At 39.8% G+C, this 23,314-nt stretch overlaps 1 protein-coding gene across 1 annotated transcript in view; it reads right to left on the bottom strand.

Annotated features, from left to right (window-relative positions):
- The window catches only part of LMNB1 (lamin B1), a 66,923-nt gene that overhangs the window by 631 nt on the left and 42,978 nt on the right, over nt 1-23,314 (bottom strand). Inside the window, exons 7-11 of the mRNA XM_061188110.1 lie at nt 14,427-14,647; nt 13,337-13,562; nt 11,607-11,711; nt 8,741-8,860; nt 3,338-3,445 (exon numbers count right to left, since the gene is read on the bottom strand). Coding sequence (XP_061044093.1) covers nt 3,338-3,445; nt 8,741-8,860; nt 11,607-11,711; nt 13,337-13,562; nt 14,427-14,647 — 780 coding nt within the window. The remainder of the gene's footprint in view (nt 1-3,337; nt 3,446-8,740; nt 8,861-11,606; nt 11,712-13,336; nt 13,563-14,426; nt 14,648-23,314) is intronic.

Genomic DNA, 23,314 nt, shown 5'->3' with positions numbered 1-23,314 from the left:
AAATTAGTGCTAAGAAAATGGATCACGGTATTTTAAAATAAGGCAGAGATACTACAAATTCATTATTACTTAACTTCAAATGGACGTTTATTACTTCTCACTTATCCTTTTTAACCTTCTCTTATGGACTTCTCCCCTAGAATACTCCAACAAATTCCAGAACAGTGATTCTCAACTCTAGCTGCACATTCAGATCCTGAGGAGTTCTTAAAACAAAATTCTGATCTAGGTCCCTAGAGCAATTAAATGAGAATTTCTGATTTCGGACTTCTCTTGTGGCACAGTGGTGAAGAATCCACCTGCCAATGCAGGGGACACAGGTTCGAGCCCTGGTCCGGGAAGATCCCACATGCCACGGAGCAGCTAGGCCCGTGTGCCACAACTACTGAGCCTGTGCTCTAGAGCCCACAAGCTACAACTGCTGAGCCCGCGTGCCACAACTACTGAAGCCCTCGCACCTAGAGCCTGTGCTCCGCAACAAGAGAAGCCACTGCAATGAGAAGCCCGCACACCGCAACCAAGAGCAGCCCCCGCTCGCTTTAACTAGGGAAAACCCGCACGCAGCAACAAAGACCCAACGCAGCCAAAAATAAATAAATAAATAAATTTTAAAAAATAAATGAGAATTTCTCATTTAACTGGGGAAGAGTATCTATTTATATGTAATTTTAAAACTCCCTAAGAAATTCTAATAAGCAGCTGAAGTTGAAAATTCCTATTCAATAACATCCTTTGGTAAGTTAGGAAACAGGAGCTCAGTGGACGGCATTCTGAACAACCACATCAGGGAATATGGCTTGCTGGATCCTCAGCTTTCATATCCTGAAGCATCTGCATTGGGTTCGTCTTCAAATGTGAAGTCAAAACGGCTCCCTCTATCCATTTCTTTATCACTCACTAATTCCTTAAAACCTCACAACACGACTGTGAAACACCACTTGACTAAACTGAAATTGGTTTCTTGAAGGTCAACCAGAAAGACTTCTAATCAACTCGAAAGGCCACTGGATTCATTCTCTAATATGAAGTCAAAATAGCTGATCCATCCTTCCACCTTCCCTCTTTTGAACTTTGATATCATTATTTCTTCTGATCACAAAAGCTAAAAACCTCGCACATCTTTGATTTTTTTTCTTCTCCCCCTCAAGTTCGGTCACTATGCCTTAATTAATGAACCTCTATTTGCATAGTCTCTCAGTGTGTCTGCAATCTCCCTTCTATAGTCATCCCTCTGATACTGTCTCAACTTCTCCTTGCTCCAAAGTGTGCAGAAGCTCCTTCCCTAGACATTCCAGACTATGCTGATTTAACACCAACCTCCCCACTTCACTTATCTCTCACTCACACCCTACAAACACAACTGGATGGACAGATATACTTGGTGCTCAAGTCTTGACATATACCCTGTGACGAATTAAAGATCATGATAAATTCTTTGCCACTCCTCCCATTATGAGGTGGAGACTATTTACCCTCCCCTGGAATTGAAGCTGGCCTATGACTTACTTTGACTAAGAGAATATGGGCCTTTAAGAAATCTAATGCTTTCCGTTTTCACTCTCTTGGAAGCCAGCCGCCATGTTGTAAAGAAGGTTGGGCTAAACCACCAAATGATAAGAAACCACATGGAAAAAGACATGGAGAACATTCCAGCCCCAGCCAAGCTTCCAGCTGAATGCAACTGCATGACTGACTTCACTCTCCATCGTGTGGAACAAATGAACTGCCCAGTTGAGCCCAGTCAAACCACAGAGTCATAGGAATTAAGAAATCAGTTTAAAGTCACTGAGTTTTAATTTAAGGTGGCCTCCTAATGTAGCAACAGATAATTCAAACAAACACAGAACACTACCGTTTGCCTTCTAATACTCAAATAATTGCCCATCCTTCAAAATACTGGACAAGCCTATTTTCCAGAGATCTTCTCAACTGTTCTGGTGGCCTAAAGAGGCTTCTCCAGCATCTGACGTGCTACAACCCATGCTCTGAACCACTAGTCTGGCACCCTGAGATATCTCTTATATTGTTATTTTACTTCCAGTCATCATAATGTTTCAAATAAGGGCAGGAAATGGATCTTGTACCTGTTTCTTGTTAAAGCCAAGTATAAAACACCTGTTCTTAAATATTCCTCCAAAATGTATGCGGAAGTATCCATGCCAAAAATTCATTCTACCATAACCCACCTCAAGTGGTTCTCAACTCTGGAGGCTGAACACATAAGAGAATGTTTATTTGGAGTAGGATTGGGGCTAATTAAGCAAAACAAACAGATTTATAAATCTGGAGACATGGTGACGACGTCTTATAAGGATAAGGGTAGGAATTTTGATGAATGATCAGACTTGAACAGCTTGAGAATATAAACTGAAGGCTCATTACTTATTAATAATTCCAATTTAATTAATTAAAATCAAATTTGGAGTTTCTTTATTTCAAGGACTCTCAAAAGTCCAAGCATCAGCTAAAATCTATCTTGCAATTAAATGATTAAAAACTTAAGACAGCAAGAATTTTGCTTCACACTGAAGTTGAACATTACTCTTTTATTTTTTAAAAATCAGGTAATGATTTTTTTTTTAATTTAATTTTATTTATTTATTTTTTGGCTGTGTTGGGTCTTTGTTGCTCCACATGGGCTTTTCTCTCTAGTTGCAGCAAGCAGGGGCTACTCTTGGTTGCGGTGCACGGGCTTCTCATTGCGGTGGCTTCTCTTGTTGCAGAGCATGGGCTCTAGGCACGTGGGCTTCAGTAGTTGCAGCGCGCGGGCTCAGTAGTTGTGGCTGGTGGGCTCTAGAGCACAGGCTCAGTAGTTGTGGCTCACAGGCTTAGTTGCTCTGCAGCATGTGGGATCTTCCCTGATCAGGGCTCGAACCTGTGTCCCCGGCATTGGCAGGTGGATTCTTAACCACTGCGCCACCAGGGAAGTCCCTACTCTTTGTTTTTTTTAAGTTTATATGCAGATGCCTGCTCCAATTTAGTCATCTAAACTCAATCAAAGAACCCTTCAATAAATAATTCTTAGCATGCATTCCAATCCATATATACTTATTTATGTGGCATATATGTCCTACCATAACATATTACATACATTATAAAACAAAAGACAAAACTGAAATTTGATATGAGAAATAATTTTAAAAAAGAAGTGCTAACATTTTCTTCCAGTACCCGAATGTACTGTATCTTGAAGATCCCCTCAGGAAAAACAAACCCCACTTGGTAGATCACTGACTTAGTTCATCAAGTAATAGGGAAAAAAACAAGCTCCACTATTGGTTTTGGTTTTCATGTAATTCTGTTAATAAAGTTTAAAAGACATATATTAAAGTAATACCTGCTGGTGGAAAAGTTCTTCCTCGACAGCCACTTCAGCTGTTTCTTCCTCCTCCTCTTCCTCTTCAGGTATGGTTGTTTTGAAGACTGTACTTCTTTGAGCAACCTCCTAAACACAAGAGTTTGATTTAAGTTAAAACACTATACTTGGGGACTTCCCTGGTTGTGCAGTAGTTAAGAATCCGCCTGCCAATGTGGGGGACACGGGTTCGATCCCTGGTCCCGGAAGATCCCACATGCCGTGGAGCAACTAAGCCCGTGCGCCACAACAAGGGAAGCCACCACAATGAGAAGCCCGCGCACTGCAACAAAGAGTAGCCCCCGCTCACCACAACTAGAGGAAGCCGGCGCGCAGCAACAAAGACCAACGCAGCCAAAAATAAAAAATAAATTAATTAATTTAAAAAAAAAACACTATACTTAAAAATCACGAAGACTGTGGGAGGGCGACATCTTTTCTTTGCGTAAATTTAAGAAACAGCATTCTTACATCAGGGACTTTTTTTTTTTTTTTTAAGTGGCTCATCAGTAGCTTCAGCTACTGAACAGGAATTTTTGCATAATTAGTAGCAGTTCTTAGATTTTCAATATTCCCTGCAGGGAAGCTACTGGTATCCAATTTGAAATACCTGCTGAGAAGTTTCCACTGCTTTTTATCCCATTCTGTTACTAAGAATTCTGTAAATGATTTGGCACACTAAATTCTTTATAACACTCAACATGAATTCAGCTTAAAGATCTTGGCTCCTAGCAAAGAGAAGGTGCTAAATAAATGCTGAATAAAATGAAGTCAGAGGCTAACTGCTGTGCTCTCAGGGACCTCGGTGGCAAGAGGACCACCTGATGAGTGAGATGAAAAGGACAAACTTTCATTCCTTCAGCAGCTAGTTCCTCTTGAATGAAACAGAATCAAGACACAGGAACACTATTTACTAATAACATACTAGTGAAGCTCCAATGTACTCTGCACAAAAAAACAGATCTCCTATTATTCACTGGAGGCATAACAGAAAGTAACCATTTCCATTTTCTACTGAAAGGCGCAAATACAAATGACTTTCCTCTAGAGAATGCTGACTTGCACAAATGCAGCAGTGTTTCTGTTTAGGCACGAGGCTAACTTGATGATCTAGCAGCAAGTAAATGAGTGTGTCCTAGAGTGCTGCAGAGCGTCTAATTTTACTCTGTACCATGCATGTCCTAAGGTTACTCAAAAAAGATAACTCCAGATGAAGACACTAAAATCATGTCAGTAAACGCTTACCTGAAATTTAACACAGACCAGCTAGTTTAAAATGGCAGAGGAAGAAAACCAGAGAACAGTGACAGAGAAATGAGAGTTCTATTTACAACATGTCCACATATATATTTTATAAATGAAGTAAGGTAGTACAGTAGTATTTTGTAGGGAATTTTGATTATTGTAGCACAGCCGAGGAAGATGGACCATTTTGAGTCTGAATTAGCCAGAAACTTCAATTCTGTGAGATCAGTCTGTGTTTATACACACAAATAGTCTTTTCACAAATAACATTTGCTTTAACCAAATTAGTACTAATAAAAAAGCATGTGAATCCTTAGATCAATTACAACTCTTTGAACTAAGATATCCATTGGGGGATGATGGCATACAAAACAGAAAAAAGATTCCCAAAAAGTTTTCAGAGTACCTAACTTCCCTCAACTCATCTTAAAATGAGGAAAGAAAAGTCAAATAAAATCTGTTATAGAATTCTCACATTTCAGCTTCTAGCAACTCATGACAGTGTATACATCCCATATGGAAACACTGGCTCTTAGAGCTCGTGATGAAACACCAGACTATGAGCCTCAAATGAGCTTAGAAAACAGCAACTTGCCCAACTTCATTAATTATGAATTACTTCAGCATAACTGACTTTAATGTAAGCCTGCTGTTAAGCACTTTTCATTTGACAACATTTAAAAATCAGTTAATCTAATGCAGAAAGCCTGTATGGAATATAAATGAGCTAAATAAATGTCGACAAATTTAAATAGAAAAATAATAAAACAAATTTAGAACCAAAAGTTGCTGGGAGGTTTAGGCCCAGGAAATCATTAGTCAAGGTGCTAAAAGACAAACGTCTTTACCAAAAAAACTCCTCTCAGCAAGACACCCAACCCTATCAAGTGCCCTGGAAGGCACACATAAATGGTCTTTATCAACATGCCATGGGTCTGCCTGGGTAAAGCCCTGGGCACATAAAGGTACACCCATCTCCCCAGCAGTGCAGCAGGGCCAGCTAGCGCCAGCTCACGTGCTGCCTCTTCAACTCTGTGCTCAGTCACATCGTGTGGGTAGCCTGAAATCACCACAGTTCAGCAAATACTAAAACTCAAGGCAGTTTTTGTTGATGAAGGAGCTGACTGTTAAACTAGAATATCTCTGTATACATAAGTGATCATCTCCATATACAAAAATTTCAGTGATGCCTATATTCTAGAAGGTACAGAGAGACCGCTTTATTTTTTATTTCCCTCATTAAAAAAACATTTTATTTTTCCATGGTGACATTTGCTGTTTTTCATCCCTAGGACCACCCCTCCCCGGCCATTTCTCAGTAACAGCCCCCACTGTTACCTGGGTACCCTCTCTCCCATGGAGATGTGACATGTGTGTCACAAGCTGAGTGTGATCTAGCCATGGAGAAGGCTCAAGCTCTAACTCTGTTCTCTTGACTCCAGGAACTGGCTCAGAGGTGGGCACGTGACCCAGGCTGGTACTACGAGAGCAAAGCCCAGACGAGAACCGGACTAGGCACAATGCTCTTGCCCACGACAAGTAAACCTAGAATGATGCACCTCCAAGAGCAGCCGGCAGCTACCTTGCATCCATGAGGGAGACACTCAGGAAACAGACAACAGAAAGATCCTTGGGGACACTGGGTGAGCCAATGGATCAAGTCCACTATCTCTGGATGGTTGCTTTTGTGAACTCATACATTCCCATTATTTTAAAGCCAGTTTAATTGGGTTTCCTGATATCTCCAATGTCTCAGCCAGAAAATGTATGTAAAAAAATTAAACTGACTTAAGCCAATTACCCACAATCTTACAGGAAAGTGGTCTTTATGGTGGTAATTATGAATTATTATAAATATGGTCTGGGACCTATTAATAAACATGGTCTCATAAAATTAAATGAATAAATGCCAAAAGTACTTGCCTGACAATCACAGAAATAAGAACTGTATTCATAATACTTTCCTCATTTCTGACAGAGGTCACTTCATAGAGCCTAACAAGCAGAATGCAGAAGTTTATTAAAAGAACAGGAAAACAAACCAACCAAATAATCCATTATAGAATTCAGTGGTTTGAATTATGAAGGGAAACCTGAGCTTCATTCAGCTTAATTGAAACATCACTGGTAATACGACCTCCAGACATATCCCATGTCATGGCATCTACTTTTTCACTTGTATCTATTTTGTGCTCTTTTAAACTCGCTGTATTCCAAATATCCTCCTATAAGATCATTTCTAACTTGGAACATATTTTCACACAGAAAAAGGTGGTGACAAGATTCCATGGTTCACGAAAACCTATTTCATCTACCATGGCCCCTTAAAACCGTGCTTTTCAATCTGGGCAAATCGCCACTCGTAACACTGTTTTGAAAGAGACATGTATTCTGCCAGTTTCAGATGTCGAAGGAACTACCAGCATAGGAGCTGCAGTAATTTCAGCACTTGGGCAGCAGCACCGGTGACAACTGGGAAGAATTCCAAAGTGCCGAAGGCAAAAAGCAAGCAGGGCTCCACACAGAGAACAGGAGGAGATTCGGCTCCTCGAAGTCTGTGAATTCCGGAAGGCATTTGTAAACGCCCACACCCTGAGAACCTAGCAAGTATTTGGAGGTGAACTGTACTGAGGTTTACAGTGGAAAACATCAGATGCCCTTTCATTTTCAGCCTCAGTCTGAGATCAAGGGCATTCTTCATTCAGCAGACAGTGAATTCCTTACTAAGAGCAGTCTAAACACCAGCAGATGTTTACAGTGAGGGATGGCTGGAAAGATGGCTGGGCAGAGGACTTCTCGTATGCAAACACCTCAGACCCCCAGAATGAATGCTATTAATTACACTTTATTTCTCTGAACTTAAGGTCCATGTTTGATTTTCCTAAAATTTTATCCAGTAACTTCTCACTAAGTGCCTATTATGTGCCAGGAAAAATCAGAACAGATCCTTGCCCTTGACATGCTTATTACTCTAGTGAGAGAGGACAACGTGACAAGCTAGACAAGGTCTGTGCCCGGCACTATGGGAGCAGAGAAGGAACCCCTAAGGGGATGCTGTACTTTGACCTGAAACCACACCATCCTTTGAAGACACTTTCATCTCTTGGTATGTGTGCGTGGCTGGGGGAATTTGGGAGTGTCTTTATGTGACAGTGGGGGTAGGTAAGGTTCTTTGACAAGAGTTCTAGGACTGACGTGTTGAAAATATACACATCAAGCAAATGTACACTCCACAATCCTTAAACTCAGTTTCAAGAGCATGTTGAAAGCCAGTAACAAGGTTAATAACATAAGCATTTACCAGTGGCCAGATACTATTCTGACCATTTCCCAAGGATTGTCTCATTTATATTATTCTCATTATATTATTATCTTATTTATATTAGTTATCTTGTTATTATTATCTCCATTTTAAAATGATAAAACTAAGAGAGGTGAAGGAACTTACCCAAAGTCACAAAGTCACTGGGCAGTGAAGACAGAAACTGGACACAGACTGACTCTGGAACCTGTACTAACAATCAGAACTACAATACACTCATATTTCATTCCTAAAACCTGGAGTTAGCATCACTTTCATTGACTCAGCAGCCTTGGTCTGATTTAAGCAATCAGTTACTTCACATTTAAATTTGATTTTTGAAAAGAAATCACACTTGCATGATGAACTCTCAGGTGAAACTGACACTGTGGTACGAACATAGAGAAGAGTCTGGTGGTTGCCAAGGGGGCGGGGGTTGGGGGAGGGATGGAGTGGGAGGTTGGGATGAGCAGATGCAAACTAGTATATATAAAACGGATAAACAACAAGGTCCTATTGCATAGCACAGGGAACTATATTCAATATCCTATGATAAACCATAATGGAAAAGTATTTTAAAAAAAGAATGTACACAGGAATTCCCCGGCAGGCCAGTGGTTAGGACTCCGCGTTCTCACTGCCAGTGGCCGGGTTCAATCCCTGGTTGGGGAACTAAGATCCCACAGGCTGCGTGGCGTGGCCAAAAAAAAAAATGTACATCTATGTATGATTGAATCACTCTGCCGTACAGCAGTAATTAACACAACATTGTAAGTCAACTATACTTCAATGAAGAAAAAAAAACTGACACTGTGGTGGTACCGATAAAATGACCATACCTCTCCCTGAGAATTTTTCAATATAACCTTCACATCTTCGCCAGTGCCCCAAGAGTTCTGGTTCTTCCAGATGAGGTCGGTGGGAGGACTGGCTGTGACACCGGCATTTGCAGCCCAGATCTAGAAAGAAAAAAGGAAATCAGTCTACACAGAGCCCAGCTCTCCCACGTGCCAATAATAACATAATGATGAGACTTTAACACCTTGTAAGAGGACTGATTCTAAAAGTTCCAGAATTATGGCCTAGCTTTAGACTTGCTATATTAACTAGCTGTATATCCCATAGAGCTTAGCTAGGCCTCAGCTTCCCAGTCTGATAAATAAAAATGTTGACACACAGGACTCTGAAGTGAAGTTGCCTAGATTCACATCCTAGCTCGCCTACATGCCAGCTCACCTTGAGCAAGCTACCTTACTTACCCTCCAATGGGACAGAAATGGTACTGATAATACACGGGACTGTTGTGAAGAAAAATGATTACCCACATGGAGGAGATGGCTGACTCAATGAATATAAGCTCTCACTGTTAGCATTCTATTATTCTATGGGTTTCATGAGCCATCCTTCCTTCCATCCTTCATGAGCCTTCTACCCCTTCCAATGGTATCCTCCAGCTGCCTATAGCAGGAATTGAGATGACTAACTTCTCTCAAAAGCTCTGCAGCAGACAGCCTATCTGGAATATTCTAATGGAAAGTGGTATATATCCAACCAGAGACAGTGTCATAATACCCCAGTGTCTGAGTCTGAATTCTAAAAAGAATTCAGGAAACAGACAAATAACCCATTATTCAATGGAAAATATGACTGCTACAGAAATAGGCAAAAGAAACAGAAAGATTTCCCTTTTCATAAGCAGGGAAATTCTGCAACATTTTTTATGTATTTACTGGCAGAAGAGCATTGGTAGAATAGAGAACACTTGAGAGTTAGAAAACCTGGGTTTGTATCATGGATGTAACACTACACCTCTACAAACCTCTATGTCCTCACCTGTAGGGACACTACCTACCAGTCCTGATCTTTCTAAAAGACCATATGAAAAGAGACAGCAAAGTTTTGTACTCCATAAATTGTCTTGCAATATAAAGGGCCATATGATGGCAGAATGAAGACTGGAGATAGTATAAGCAGGTGTTTTTTTAAATGGGGAGAAAACCTTATCAATTACTAATTAGGAGAGACCCCTTCCTCTTAAAGTGCTCACTTGAAGCTTCCAGATCTTCCATCACCATTATAAATGGAAAGGGGCAAGGAGCATTACTAGGATAAAACTGAAAAGAGAACTGGATCTGGGCTGACTTTCAGGTTATGTGGAATGTTAATCTAACCTCAAGCTATACTTTTCACTAGTCCATATGGAATCATACAGTTGGTTTAGTGTTTAATAATAATCGTAACACGTCAGTAACCTTACTGGGTAATTTAACCTAAAACTAATATGTCCTAGAGCTGTGTCATTCAATATGGTAGCCATATGTGGCTTGTGAGCACTTGAAACATGGCTAGTCCCAACTGAGGTGTGCTGTAAGGGTATCTCGAAGTGTCAAGATTTAGTTTAAAAAAAAAAAAAGGGACTTCCCTGGTGGTCCAGTGGTTTAGACTCCACGCTCCCAAAGCAGGGGGCCCGGGTTCGATCCCTGGTCAGGGAACTAGATCCCGCATGCCGCAACTAAGATCCTGCATGCCACAACTAAATATCCCGCATGCTGCAACGAAGATCCTGTGGGCCGCAACTAAGACCCAGTGCGGCCAAATAAATAAATAAATAGATATTTTTTTAAAGTGATCTAATAACTTTTATAGTCATCAGATGTTGAAATGATAATATTTTAGATATATTGGGTTAAATTTAAAACATAGTTCTAAAGTTAATTTCACATTTTTCTTTTTCACTTGTTTTTAATGTGGCTACAAGAAAATTTTAAATTACATAGTAGTTCCCTTACTTCTGTTCTGGAGTTTTAAACTGATCTTTGCTATTGCCCTGCCTTGTACAATTTTACAGAAATATCACTTATGATTACCACATTCCAAAGAGTTTCTTAACACGTTTATGCCAGCTACCAAAGGAAAAAAAAATGCCTTACATTTTTTTATGTGAAAATTGAGTTCTCCACTAGACCTATAGAATATATAAATCTATTTAGCCACTGAGGAACTCTATCCAGTGGAAAAAGCAGATGATTGGCATAGCGGTTTTATACTTTTAAAGAGATAAAGGGCACGCTCAAATCTGAATCTTCTGAATTAAAAATGTCAGATTCTTTCCATCACATTATGCAGCTTCCGTAAGACACATAATAGGACTGAGCAATTTTCTCTCGCTACAATAATTACTAAAGAGAAGAAAAGATAGCATGGTTAGGGTATCTGTTCCAATTTTTACCCGTTTTCACAAAATTGGCATCTGATATTTTCACAATGTGGTGGCAAGTTCTATGAATACACTTTTTAAAAGAGAAGTTCTAACCTGTTTGAGCCTTTGATCTTAAACACTTAGTAAGGTCTGTATCAATCATAAAATCTTAAACATGTATTTAATATTTTTAAAAAGGAATTGACAAAAGGAGATAGTCACCTCAACTTCTTTAGGGATGGGGGGGTGTCAGCTGTTAATTTCTACTGGAGTAGACAAAATAAAAATAATTCAAAGGTCAATTCTTTCACTTTTAATAGTCAATTACCACTCTCAATAACAAAGAATTTCTAAAATCTTTAATAGCACTTTAATTCCCTAATAATGTCAAAAACATTTTAATGCCCATTTTTAAAATGCTTCTCTTTAAGCCAAAATGGTTTTAATTACTTTAACTATTGGTTAAGACAATGAAGTTAAATTAAATGATGACTAAATTAACTTACTGTAACAGTCTGGCCTGCCTTCAGCACGTATCTTGAGGTATATTTGTAACTGACTGATGTGTCTCCAATTTTTCTGATCATCTCCCAGCCTCCCATTGGTTGATCCTATTGAAAGAACAAAATAAAACAAGGTCACTTCAAATATACAAAAAGTTATGGAATAATCAAATAAATCAATCCATAGGCAGTTAAACTAAGACAACTTTACGACTGTCTTCCCATGGTTCATATTTTCCTACTATGAAAAGAAAACATGGTTTTGTCATTCAGCAAAACAGAAACGTTGACAATGCTGCAGTTTTAATTATTAAGGTGTTTAATTTTAAAGAGGACAAAACTGCAAGAAAAGGGATGTGAACCAAATTAAATGGTGATATTCAATGCTAGAACAGGTATATAATTTAAATTTACAATATAATCTAGCTTCATAACCACCATTATAAACATCTAATTTTTGATTGCTTTAAGCTTTTAAAATATACACACATAAAGCTTGGAAAGAGAAGGAAGAAAATATGCCCTTTTTCTTCTTCATCTGTACCACTTCTGCCCATATTTAACTCCTACCTTAAAGCATAAGGGGCTCAAAAATGGTCAGTGACATAATGAGCCAGTCCCAAGCGCTGGCTCTCAACGTTAGCCCGCAGGCTGCCCAGAGCTGCCTGACTCTCCTGAGGAACGGTGCAGGGTATTAAAGCAATTAGCTGAATTTATTTATTTATATCCATCTCTAACTCAAAGACAGGAGTAAACAAGGCTGAGAGCCAGCTCCAGAATAGCTCCACAAAGCACAGCAATGCCTTTTGAAAAACAGCCAAACTACTGCAATGGAGTAGCAGAGGCTACTCTGTTCTTTAGTTTCTAAAGTCATGACTAAGAGGGCTTAGAACCTATTGTCTTCCATATCAGAACTGCTAAAGCTCCTTTGCCCATCCAAAGTATTTATTCATCCACATGCAAGATAGTTTCAATAGCTTTGGTGAGAAAAGGAGTGATTTTACAAACATTTTACAAATCCTGAACATGCTTCTGGAAGTGACATCCACCCCACTGCATCCCCACTATACCCCAGACCTGCCTTCCTCTGGCATCACCTGATACCCCGTCACAACCCCAGCTCAATGATGCCTAGCCAGGGTCTTCCCAAGACCTCCACTACTGAGCTCTCGAAAGCCCCAGCGCAAAAGTTCAGGATTCCCTGCTATGAATATTTTATGTTTACTTTTAAACAAATAATTTCAATATAGGGCTTCATACTAGTCTTGATATAAATTAAATCAGTACTATTCATTCATTTATTTAGAGAGAAAAACACTCCCTACACGTGTCCAAGTCTGGGCTCATATTTCCTTCCTTCCATAAAATTAACAGCTGGGAAAGAATATCTACCATCTATACCCATAATCTAACTTCTTCACAAATCTGGCTAGGACAGGGAATATTAATAATTCATCCTTAGGAAGGCCACGGTGACAAAATGACCAGATGTGAAAAAAAGCCCTCGCTCTCTAAAGAAGAGCTAAAGAATAAAATCTTTAAACCACTAAGCACACCATCCCTCTTCCTCCTCCTATTTAAATTTATACTACACTTCATGAATTTAGGTTAAAAAGGAGAGGGAAACTCTTATTCCACGAAGACTGAATCCAAATAAAGGCTGAGGAGTTATTACAATTGCAAGACACCAATCAGCAAAGCCACGCTGGACAAAAAGGGGTCTGTGTTTCCACCTGTTCGGAAGTGTTCTTCAAGCGGATAAATTTCCCATCAACATCTATCTCTTCAATGCAGACATTCCCAGTGGCTGAGGCAGAATGAGAGATGCTGACACTACTGCTGGCCTCGGATTCTTCCACGTCCACTCTCTTCCGCTTCCCTCTGGTTGTACGCACGCTGCGACTCGAGGATGCGCGTGATACTGTCACACGGGAAGAAGGGCTCGGAGAGAGCTTCAATCTACATGGAGGAATAAAACACTCCAATTATGAAACGCATATGCCCTTCCTACCTTAAAAAAAAGGATATTAATATCCTGCACATGCATTACTAAAGCAAAACATTAATGACAATCTGTTAGACAAAGCGAACATACATCTTAACGAAGAGAAACTTGTTTGTGCTACAATGCCCACTGTCATAATACTTTTTTTTCTTTTTAAAAAAGTATTATTTGAATGTTTGAGGTAGGAATAGACTATAACCATAATGCAGGAAGTTTGGAAAACCAGGGGGTGGGGAGATGAGGGGAGGACATTGGGGTGAACATGTCATCTACCACCACCCTACCACAACCCCTGTTACATTTAGTATACTTTCCTTAAGTTTTTCATACCTGCATTTTCTTTTTACAAAATTACAATCACAATGTATATAATACTGAAATTAAATGGCTTTTATTCTAAATCAGACACTTTCCCTTTGGAACTTTTTTCTCAGAAAAGGTATAAAAGGATTAATACACTAACCAGATTTGAAAAATAAGTATAAAGTCTCTTTCAGCAAATCTGATATTTTGCAACATATTAAATTATCAAAACATTTTAAATCTCAAAGGAAAGACTCTATCCTGACACAGTTCAACTCTATCCTGACAGAGTTCAGCATTTAAAATAATAAGACTGCTTGAACATCTTCTATTGTTGAGGTAAAAGTATGATCTATTACTACCTATCTCTACAGCTAGGTATTAAAAGAAACAAGAAAATATTTAAAGTTGTCTTAATTGTTAAAAAAAAAAAAAAACCTATTTACTTTTCTTTAAATAGAAGGGGTGGGGGCAAAAAGCAGACTATGAGGTAAGGTGACAACTAAGTTACTCACCTCTCTTCTTCGCCTTCTAAGAGCTTCCTGTACGCACTGATTTCCATGTCTAGGGCCAACTTTACATCAAGAAGTTGTTCATAATCGTTCAGCTGTTGCTGCATCTGATCCCGGATTTCCGCCATCTCTCTCTCTTTGTCAGACAGCATGCGGCGAGAGTTGTCTCTTTCTTTAGCAAGCAAGTCCTCCAACTCTTGAATCCTCTCCAAACATGCTCTAGACTTAAGATTCAAGGGAACACATTTACTTTCTAGGAACATTCCAACATTAGCACAAGGCAGCTATTCTAAACTATTTCCTGGACTGGAACAAATCCAATCTCTGACACCAGAATCCAAGAAAATTTTTATTTTAAGAAATTAAAAACCAAAATTTCTCCAATACAAAATACAACCCTCAGGAAAGTTTTATCTTATAAAAAGGCTAGAAAAAGATATATTCATCAAATGTGTCATAAATGTACATATAATTTTTCTTTACTTGACCAAATAAAACAAAATTGTAAGCTGTGGTTTTAGTAAAAGTCAAGTCTGGCTCCCCTACAAACCATTTAGCTCAAAAGTATAAAGTAACAAAAGTAAAGAATTAAAAGATAGAAAACTCATTGACAAAAGAAACCTAGTATCTTATGGAGAATTGCTGGAACTATTCAGAAACTGAAGAAAAGCGATTCCGGTTACCACTTTAGAACTGTTGTTCTTTCCCACGCTCAATCAGCATGCAAAGACTATATGATATACGGTAGTCTGGAAATATTATTGTAAACATAGAAACCTCATATTTGGTATTAAAAAAATGAAAAATCACACATCCTATACCAGAAGGTTCATCTTAGAAACCCTGTGGTTCACTAGGTATTATTCATCTGCATTTCTCCAAGACAGAATTCATCTCCATAACCTCAGAAAATAACAAAGGTAATCAACTCAGAAAGACTGATGTATAGCTTAGGCCCTTAAATCACAAGTACCTGCGCATCAAAGCAGGAGAGAAAGGGCACATACTGTGCAAAAGTTAAATCGAGAAGGCTAAAGATAAAAAGGAGCTCTATGTTATGCAGAAACACTACACTCCAGGTTAGTGAATTTATTTCTCACAGGGGTACAGATTAAAAAATTTGAAACTGCTTTGCATGTATACTGGGGCTGGACGAATAGGTAAACGGGATGGCAGAAACCAGGTTTCTTACTCTCAGAGAGCAGTTACAGGTAAGCAAGGAAGGAAGCCTAAAGTGAACCCAGTGGTACAGGGTTAGAGTCAGAGACATATGTATAAACTCTTGGTTACCTTAATATAAACACAAGTGGACAGAGATACAATTACAGATAAATGTGTAAACACGGGTTAGCATATACACATTTATTACCAAGCTCTGCCCACAAGCAGGCCTAGAAGCAATGACACCCCAGTACCAATGAGCATACTCAGTGCCCAGATCTTAATTTCTAGATGCCACTCTTCAATAAAAAGAACGAGGGCCACTTGCAGAAATAGCTTATTCTAGTGCTGGGGCAGGGAAAATACAAGATGAGCCTAGAGCATCTTATAGAACCAGAAAGTAAAGAAGTGCTCAAAAAAGGGGGGAACATGGTAGCCAATCTGACAGAACTCCTTATAGCCAAAGCTAGAACAATCTGAGCCAATAAAACAATGTAGTATTCGATTACAGCCCATATTATAAAAACATTTCCATGAGTCCATACTGATATAAACAAATGAATGAATAAATAAATATACAAATAGGGGGGAAAAAAGATGAATCTTTACAAAAGAATTCCATTTAATAAAGGTAAATAACTTTCTTCAGGATGTGGAGCTAAATTCCTGCCCTTTACCCTTGAGAGTGGGATGGACTTAGTGACTTGCTTCCCAAGAACAGAGTATGGAAACGCAAAAATAGTAACTTAACAGTGGAGAAACCTGGCAAACACTGTCTTAATCAATGATGAGGGTTAACATCACCAGTGACGTTGTGTGTATGTCACGTAATCCCTGATATGATGTAACAAGAAGGGCACTTAAAATCCGTAACCCCAGGCTGATCATGAGAAAAACACCAGACAAACTTAGATTGGGGGAAAGTCTACAGGACACCTGGCCAGTTCTTCTCAAGACTGTCAAGGTCATGAAAAACAAAGAAAGCCTAAGAAACTGTCACAGACCACAGGAGACTTACAGAGACCTGTGGTATCCTAAAACACAAAACCTACAGTAATAGAAAATCTGGTAAAATCCAAACAGCCTAGAGTCTAGTTGATAGTAACGTACCAATGCCAGTGTCTTAGTTTTGACAAATGAACCACAGTCACCTAAGATGCTAACAATGGGGGAAAACTCAGGGAGGGAGATAGGGGAACTGTCTGTACCAGCTTTCTAACTTTTCTGTGAATCTACAATTATGCCAAAATAAAAAGGTTATTTAAAAAATAATCAACCAGGGACTTCCCTGGTGGCGCAGTGGTTAAAAATCCGCCTGCCAACGCAGGGGACTTCAATCCCTAGTCGGGGAAGATCCCACATGCCACGGAGCAACTAAGCCCGTGCACCACAACTACTGAGCCTGTGCTCTAGAGCCCGCGCACCACAACTACTGAAGCCGGTGCACCCTAGAACCCGCACGCCACAACTACTGAGCCCACGCGCCGAAACTACTGAAGACAGCACGCTCTAGGGTCCGCATGCTGCAACTACTGAAGCCCACGTGCCTAGAAACCATGCTCTGCAACAAGAGAAGCCACCACATTGGCAAGCCTGCACACCGCAACGAAGAGTAGCCGCCGCTCACTGCAACTAGAGAAAGCCCGCGCAGCAACGAAGACCCAACACAGCCAAAAACTTTTTTTTAATTAAAAAAAATATCAACCAATCAATTTATTAAAATCCAGAGACATTCTATATCAGAAGCAGGCATTCATCTCAAGAGTGATACTAAACAAAATCCTGCCTCAGAGAACTTGCATTTAACTGCATTTGCAAAAAAACAGGCTATAAACTGAGAAATCCATTTTTTCTCCCTCTCAGGCTTATTATTTTTTTTGGAGGAAGAAAATATAAGAAGTGTAAAATGTGTCCTCTTTGGGAACTCCCTGGCGGTCCAGTGGTTAGGATTCCTCACTTCCACTGCAGGGGGCACGGGTTCGATCCCTGGTCGGGGAACTAACATCCCGCAGGCCACGCGGTGTGGCCAAAAAAATAAATAAAACGTCTCCTCTTCAATCAATCTCTTCACTTTTATCTCCCATGTGGGAGAAAGACAGATGGGCAACAAGGTGGAATCTAAAGGGACATAAACCACCCAAGATTCAGACTTAACTTCTGAGCCTCAATTTGTAAACACCAAAATGTCTCTATTTGTCCGCCTTTGATGTTATAGAGTTCTTTAAGAGGGAAAAATCACAATCTAGGTATAAATAAGTTTTAAAGTTACTCTGAGTCGTTTTGTATTTTAAATAGAAATAGTTAAATGTAGTTTAAATAGCTGCTCTACACCTGCTTTGTAGTGAAATACAAAGAACACAACATGAGAGATAGACCTAGATTCTTCTTCCTGATTCTGCCATTAACTGTAACATACCTCACTAAACTGGTATCCACGTTAGGGAAATGAAGAGGTCTACCTAAACTATCTGTTAAGATTCTGCCTGTAACTCTACAGGCAGATACAGTTAATATTTTACTAACTGGTTTCTAATGGTCTTGGGTTTTCTTTGTTTTAAAGTATGTAGCATAATTGTACCAGTTTATTATGATATAGCTGCAACAGAAGTTTCCAGAGTTCGGGTGTTAGAAAAACAAAAAGTAGAGGTGCTTTCAAGTGCCACTGGAGACTCTTTTGCCACTCAGTCTCTGACCAATCAATTAATTTGGCCAAAGTCAAACATCTAGATAGAAATGAAAGAAATGCTATAAGCAATGTATGAAACTCCTAATTCCAAAACATAATACCACTATCATATATATATCTTAAAAAATATTTTCTAAGTCAGCATTTTAAAGGCTATGTCAGGAAGATCTTCAAGATGGCAGAGGAGTAAGACATGGAGATGACCTTCCTCCCCACAAATACATCAGAAATACATCTACATGTGAAACAACTCCTACAGAACACCTACTGAACACTGGCAGAAGACCTCAGACTTCTGAAAAGGCAAGAAATTCCCCACATACCTGGGTAGGGCAAAAGAAAACAGAGACAAAAGAATAGGGACAGGACCTGCACCTCTGGGAGGGAGCTGTGAAGGAGGAAAAGTTGCCAGACACTAGGAAGCCCCTTCACTGGGAGAGTCGGGGAGGTGGGTCAGGGGGAAGCTTTGGAGCCACAGAGAAGAGCACGGCAACAGGGGTGCAGAGGGCAAAGCAGAGAGATTCCTGCACAGAGGATCAGTGCCGACCAGCACTCACCAGCCCGAGAGGCTTGTCTGCTCACCCCCCGGGGCAGGTGGGGTCTGGGAGCTGAGGATCGGGCTTCGGAGGTCAGATCCCAGGGAGAGGACTGAGGTTGGCTGCATGAACACAGCCTGAAGGGGGCTAGTGCGCCACAGCTAGCTGGGAGGGAGTCCGGGAAAAAGTCTGGACCTGCCTAAGAGGCAAGGGACCACTGTTTCAGAGTGCGTGAGGAGAGGGGATTCAGGGCACCACCTAAATGAGCTCCAGAGATGGGCACGAGCCACAGCTATCAGCGCGGACACCAGAGACGGGCATGAGACCCTAAGGCTGCTGCTGCAGCCACCAAGAAGCCTGTGTGCAAGCACAGCTCATTATCCACACCCCCCCTCTCGGGAGCTTGTGCAGCCCGCCACTGCCAGGGTCCTGAGATCCAGGGACAACTTCCCCGGGAGAACACACAGTATGCCTCAGGCTATTGCAATGTCACGCTGGCCTCTGCCGCCGCAGGCTTGCCCCGCATCCGTACCGCTCCCTCCCCCCGGCCTGAGTGACCCAGAGCCCCCGAATCAGCTGCTACTTTAACCCTGTCCTGTCTGAGCAAAGAACAGACACCCTCAGGCGACCTACACGCAGAGGCAGGGCCAACTCCAAAGCTGAACCCCAGGAGCTGTGCAAACAAAGAAGAAAAAGGGAAATTTCCCCCAGAAGCGTCATGAGCAGTGGATTAAATCTCCACAATCAACTTGTTGTACCCTGCATCTGTGGAATACCTGAATAGACGACGAATCATCCCAAAATTGAGGCGGTGGACATCAAGAGCAACTGTAGACTTGGGGTATGCTTTCTACATCTTATTTTTTTTTCTGGTTTTACGTTTATCTTAGTTTACTATTTAGAGTTTATTATCATTGGTAGATTTGTTTATTGATTTGGTTGCTCTCTTCCTTTTTTTTTTATATATAGATATATACAATATTTTCCTTTTTATCTTTTTCTGTGTATGTGTATGCTTCTTTGTGAGATTTTGTCTGTACAGTTTTGCTTTTACCATTTGTCCTAGGGTTCTGTCTGTTTTTTCTTTTTTTTGTTTTTTTTTATTAGTATAGTTTTTAACACGTGTTATCATTGGTGGATTTGTTTTTTGGTTTGGTTGCTCTCTTCTTCCTTTCTTTTTTTTAAATTTTATGTTATTTTTAATAATTTTTTTATTTTAATAACTTTATTTTATTTTATTTTTTCTTTCTTTTTTTTGAATTTTATTTTATTTATTTTTTTATACAGCAGGTTCGTCTTAGTTGTCCATTTTATACATATTAGTGTATATATGTCAACCCCAATCTCCCAATTCATCACACCACCACCACCACCCCCCGCCACTTTCTCTTTCTTTCCTTTTTTCTCCCTTTTCCTCTGAGCCGTGTGGCTGACAGGGTCTTGGTGCTCCAGCCGGGCATCAGGCCTTTGCCTCTGAGGTGGGAGAGCCAAGTTCAGGACATTGGTCCACCAGAGACCTCCCGGCTCCACGTATTATCAAACAGCAAAAGCTCTCCCAGAGATCACCATCTCAACGCTAAGACTCAGCTCCACTCAACGACCAGCAAGCTCCAGTGATGGACACCCTATGCCAAACAACTAGCAAGACAGGAACACAACCCCACCCATTAGCAGAGAGGCTGCCTAAAATCATAATAAGTTCACAGACACCCCAAAACACACCACCGGATGTGGTCCTGCCCACCAGAAAGACAAGATCCAGCCTCATCCACCAGAACACAGGCACTAATCCCCTCCACCAGGAAGCCTGCACAACCCACTGAACCAACCTTAGCCACTGGGAGCAGACACCAAAAACAACGGGAACTACGAGCCTGCAGCCTGTGAAAAGGAGACCCCAAACACAGTAAGTTAAGCAAAATGAGAAGACAGAAATACACATCAGATGAAGGAGCAAGGTGAAAACCCACCAGACCAAACAAATGAAGAGGAAATAGGCAGTCTACCTGAAAAAGAATTCAGAGGAATAATAGTAAAGATGATCCAAAATCTTAGAAGCTGAATGGAGAAAATACAAAAAATGTTTAACAAAGACCTAGAAAAACTAAAGAGCAAAACAAACAATGATGAACAACACAATAAATGAAATGAAAAATTCTCTAGAAGGGATCAATAGCAGAATAACTGAGGGAGAAGAACGGATAAGGGACCTGGAAGATAAAATAGTGGAAATAACTATCGCAGAGCAGAATAAAGAAAAAAGAATGAAAAGAATTGAGGACGGTCTTAGAGACCTCTGGGACAACATTAAACGCACCAACATTCGAATTACAGGGGTCCCAGAAGAAAAAGAGAAAAAGAAAGGGACTGAGAAAATATTTGAAGACATTATAGTTGAAAACTTCCCTAACATGGGAAAGGAAATAGTGAATCAAGTCCAGGAAGCACAGAGAGTCCCATACAGGATAAATCCAAGGAGAAACATGCCAAGACACATATTAATCAAATTATCAAAAATTAAATACAAAGAAAAAATATTAAAAGCAGCAAGGGGAAAGCAACAAATAGCATACAAGGGAATCCCCATAAGGTTAACAGCTGATCTTTCAGCAGAAACTCTGCAACCCAGAAGGGAGTGGCAGCACATATTTAAAGAGATGAAAGGGAAAAACCTACAACCAAGATTACTCTACCCAGCAAGGATCTCATTCAGATTCGACAGAGAAATTAAAATCTTTACAGACAAGCAAAAGCTAAGAGAATTCAGCACCACCAAACCAGCTTTACAACAAATGCTAAAGGAACTTTTCTAGGGAGGAAATACAAGAGAAGGAAAAGACTTACAATAACAAACCCAAAACAGTTAAGAAAATGGGAATAGGAACATACATATCGATAATTACCTTAAATGTAAATGGATTAAATGCTCCAACCAAAAGACATAGACTGGCTGACTGGATACAAAAACAAGACCCATATATATGCTGTCTACAAGAGACCCACTTCAGACCTAGTGACACATACAGACTGAAAGTGAGGGGATGGAAAAAGATATTCCATGCAAATGGAAATCAAAAGAAAGCTGGAGTAGCAATTCTCATATCAGACAAATTAGACTTTAAAATAAAGACTATTACAAGAGACAAAGAAGGACACTACATAATGATCAAGGGATGGATCCAAGAAGATATAACAATTGTAAATATTTATGCACTCAACATAGGAGCACCTCAGTACATAAGGCAAATGCTAACAGCCATAAAAGGGGAAATCGACAGTAACACCATCATAGTAGGGGACTTCAACACCCCACTTTCACCAATGGACAGATCAGCCAAAATGAAAATAAATAAGGAAACACAAGCTTTAAATGATACATTAAACAAGATGGACTTAACTGATATTTATAGGACATGCCATCCAAAAACAACAGAAAACACTTTCTTCTCAAGTGCTCATGGAACATTCTCCAGGATAGATCATATCTCAGGTCACAAATCAAGCGTTGGTAAATTAAGAAAATTGAAATTGTATCAAGTATCTTCTGTGACCACAATGCTATGAGACTAGACATCAATCACAGGAAAAAATCTGTAAAAAATACAAACACATGGAGGCTAAACAATACACTACTACCTAACCAAGAGATCACTGATGAAATCAAAGAGGAAATCAAAAAATACCTAGAAACAAATGACAATGAAAACACAACGACTCAAAACCTATGGGATGCAGCAAAAGCAGTTCTAAGAGGGAAGTTTATAGCAATACAATCCTACCTCAAGAAACAACAAACATCTCAAATACACAACCTAACCTTACACCTAAAGCAATTAGAGAAAGAAGAACAAAAAAACTCCAAAGTTAGCAGAAGGAAAGAAATCATAAAGATCAGAGTAGAAATAAATGAAAAAGAAATGAAGGACACAATAGCAAAGATCAATAAAACTAAAAGTTGGTTCTTTAAGAAGATAAACAAAATTGATAAACCATTTCCCAGAGTCATCAAGAAAAAAGGGAAAAGACTCAAATCAATACAATTAGAAATGAAAAAGGAGAAGTAACAACTGACACTGCAGAAATACGAAGGATCATGAGAGAATACTACAAGCAACTATATGCCAATAAAATGGACAACCTGCAAGACATGGACAAATTCTTAGAAAAGCACAACCTTCCGAGACTGAACCAGGAAGAAATAGAAAATATGAACAGACCAATCACAAGCACTGAAATTGAAACTGTGATGAAAAATCTTCCAACAAACAAAAGCCCAGGACCAGATGGCTTCACAGGCGAATTCTATCAAACATTTAGAGAAGAGCTAACACCTATCCTTCTCAAACTCTTCCAAAATATAGCAGAAGGAGGAACACTCCCAAGTTCATTCTATGAGGCCACCATTACCCTGATACCAAAACCAGACAAAGATGTCACAAAGAAAGAAAACTACAGGCCAATATCACTGATGAACATAGATGCAAAAATGCTCAACAAAATACAAGCAA

This window comes from Eubalaena glacialis, chromosome 4, assembly GCF_028564815.1.
Source record: "Eubalaena glacialis isolate mEubGla1 chromosome 4, mEubGla1.1.hap2.+ XY, whole genome shotgun sequence".
Classification (NCBI taxonomy): domain Eukaryota; kingdom Metazoa; phylum Chordata; class Mammalia; order Artiodactyla; family Balaenidae; genus Eubalaena; species Eubalaena glacialis.
The sequence above is the reverse complement of the archived record's forward strand: the minus strand, read 5'-3'. Positions and strand labels throughout refer to the sequence as shown.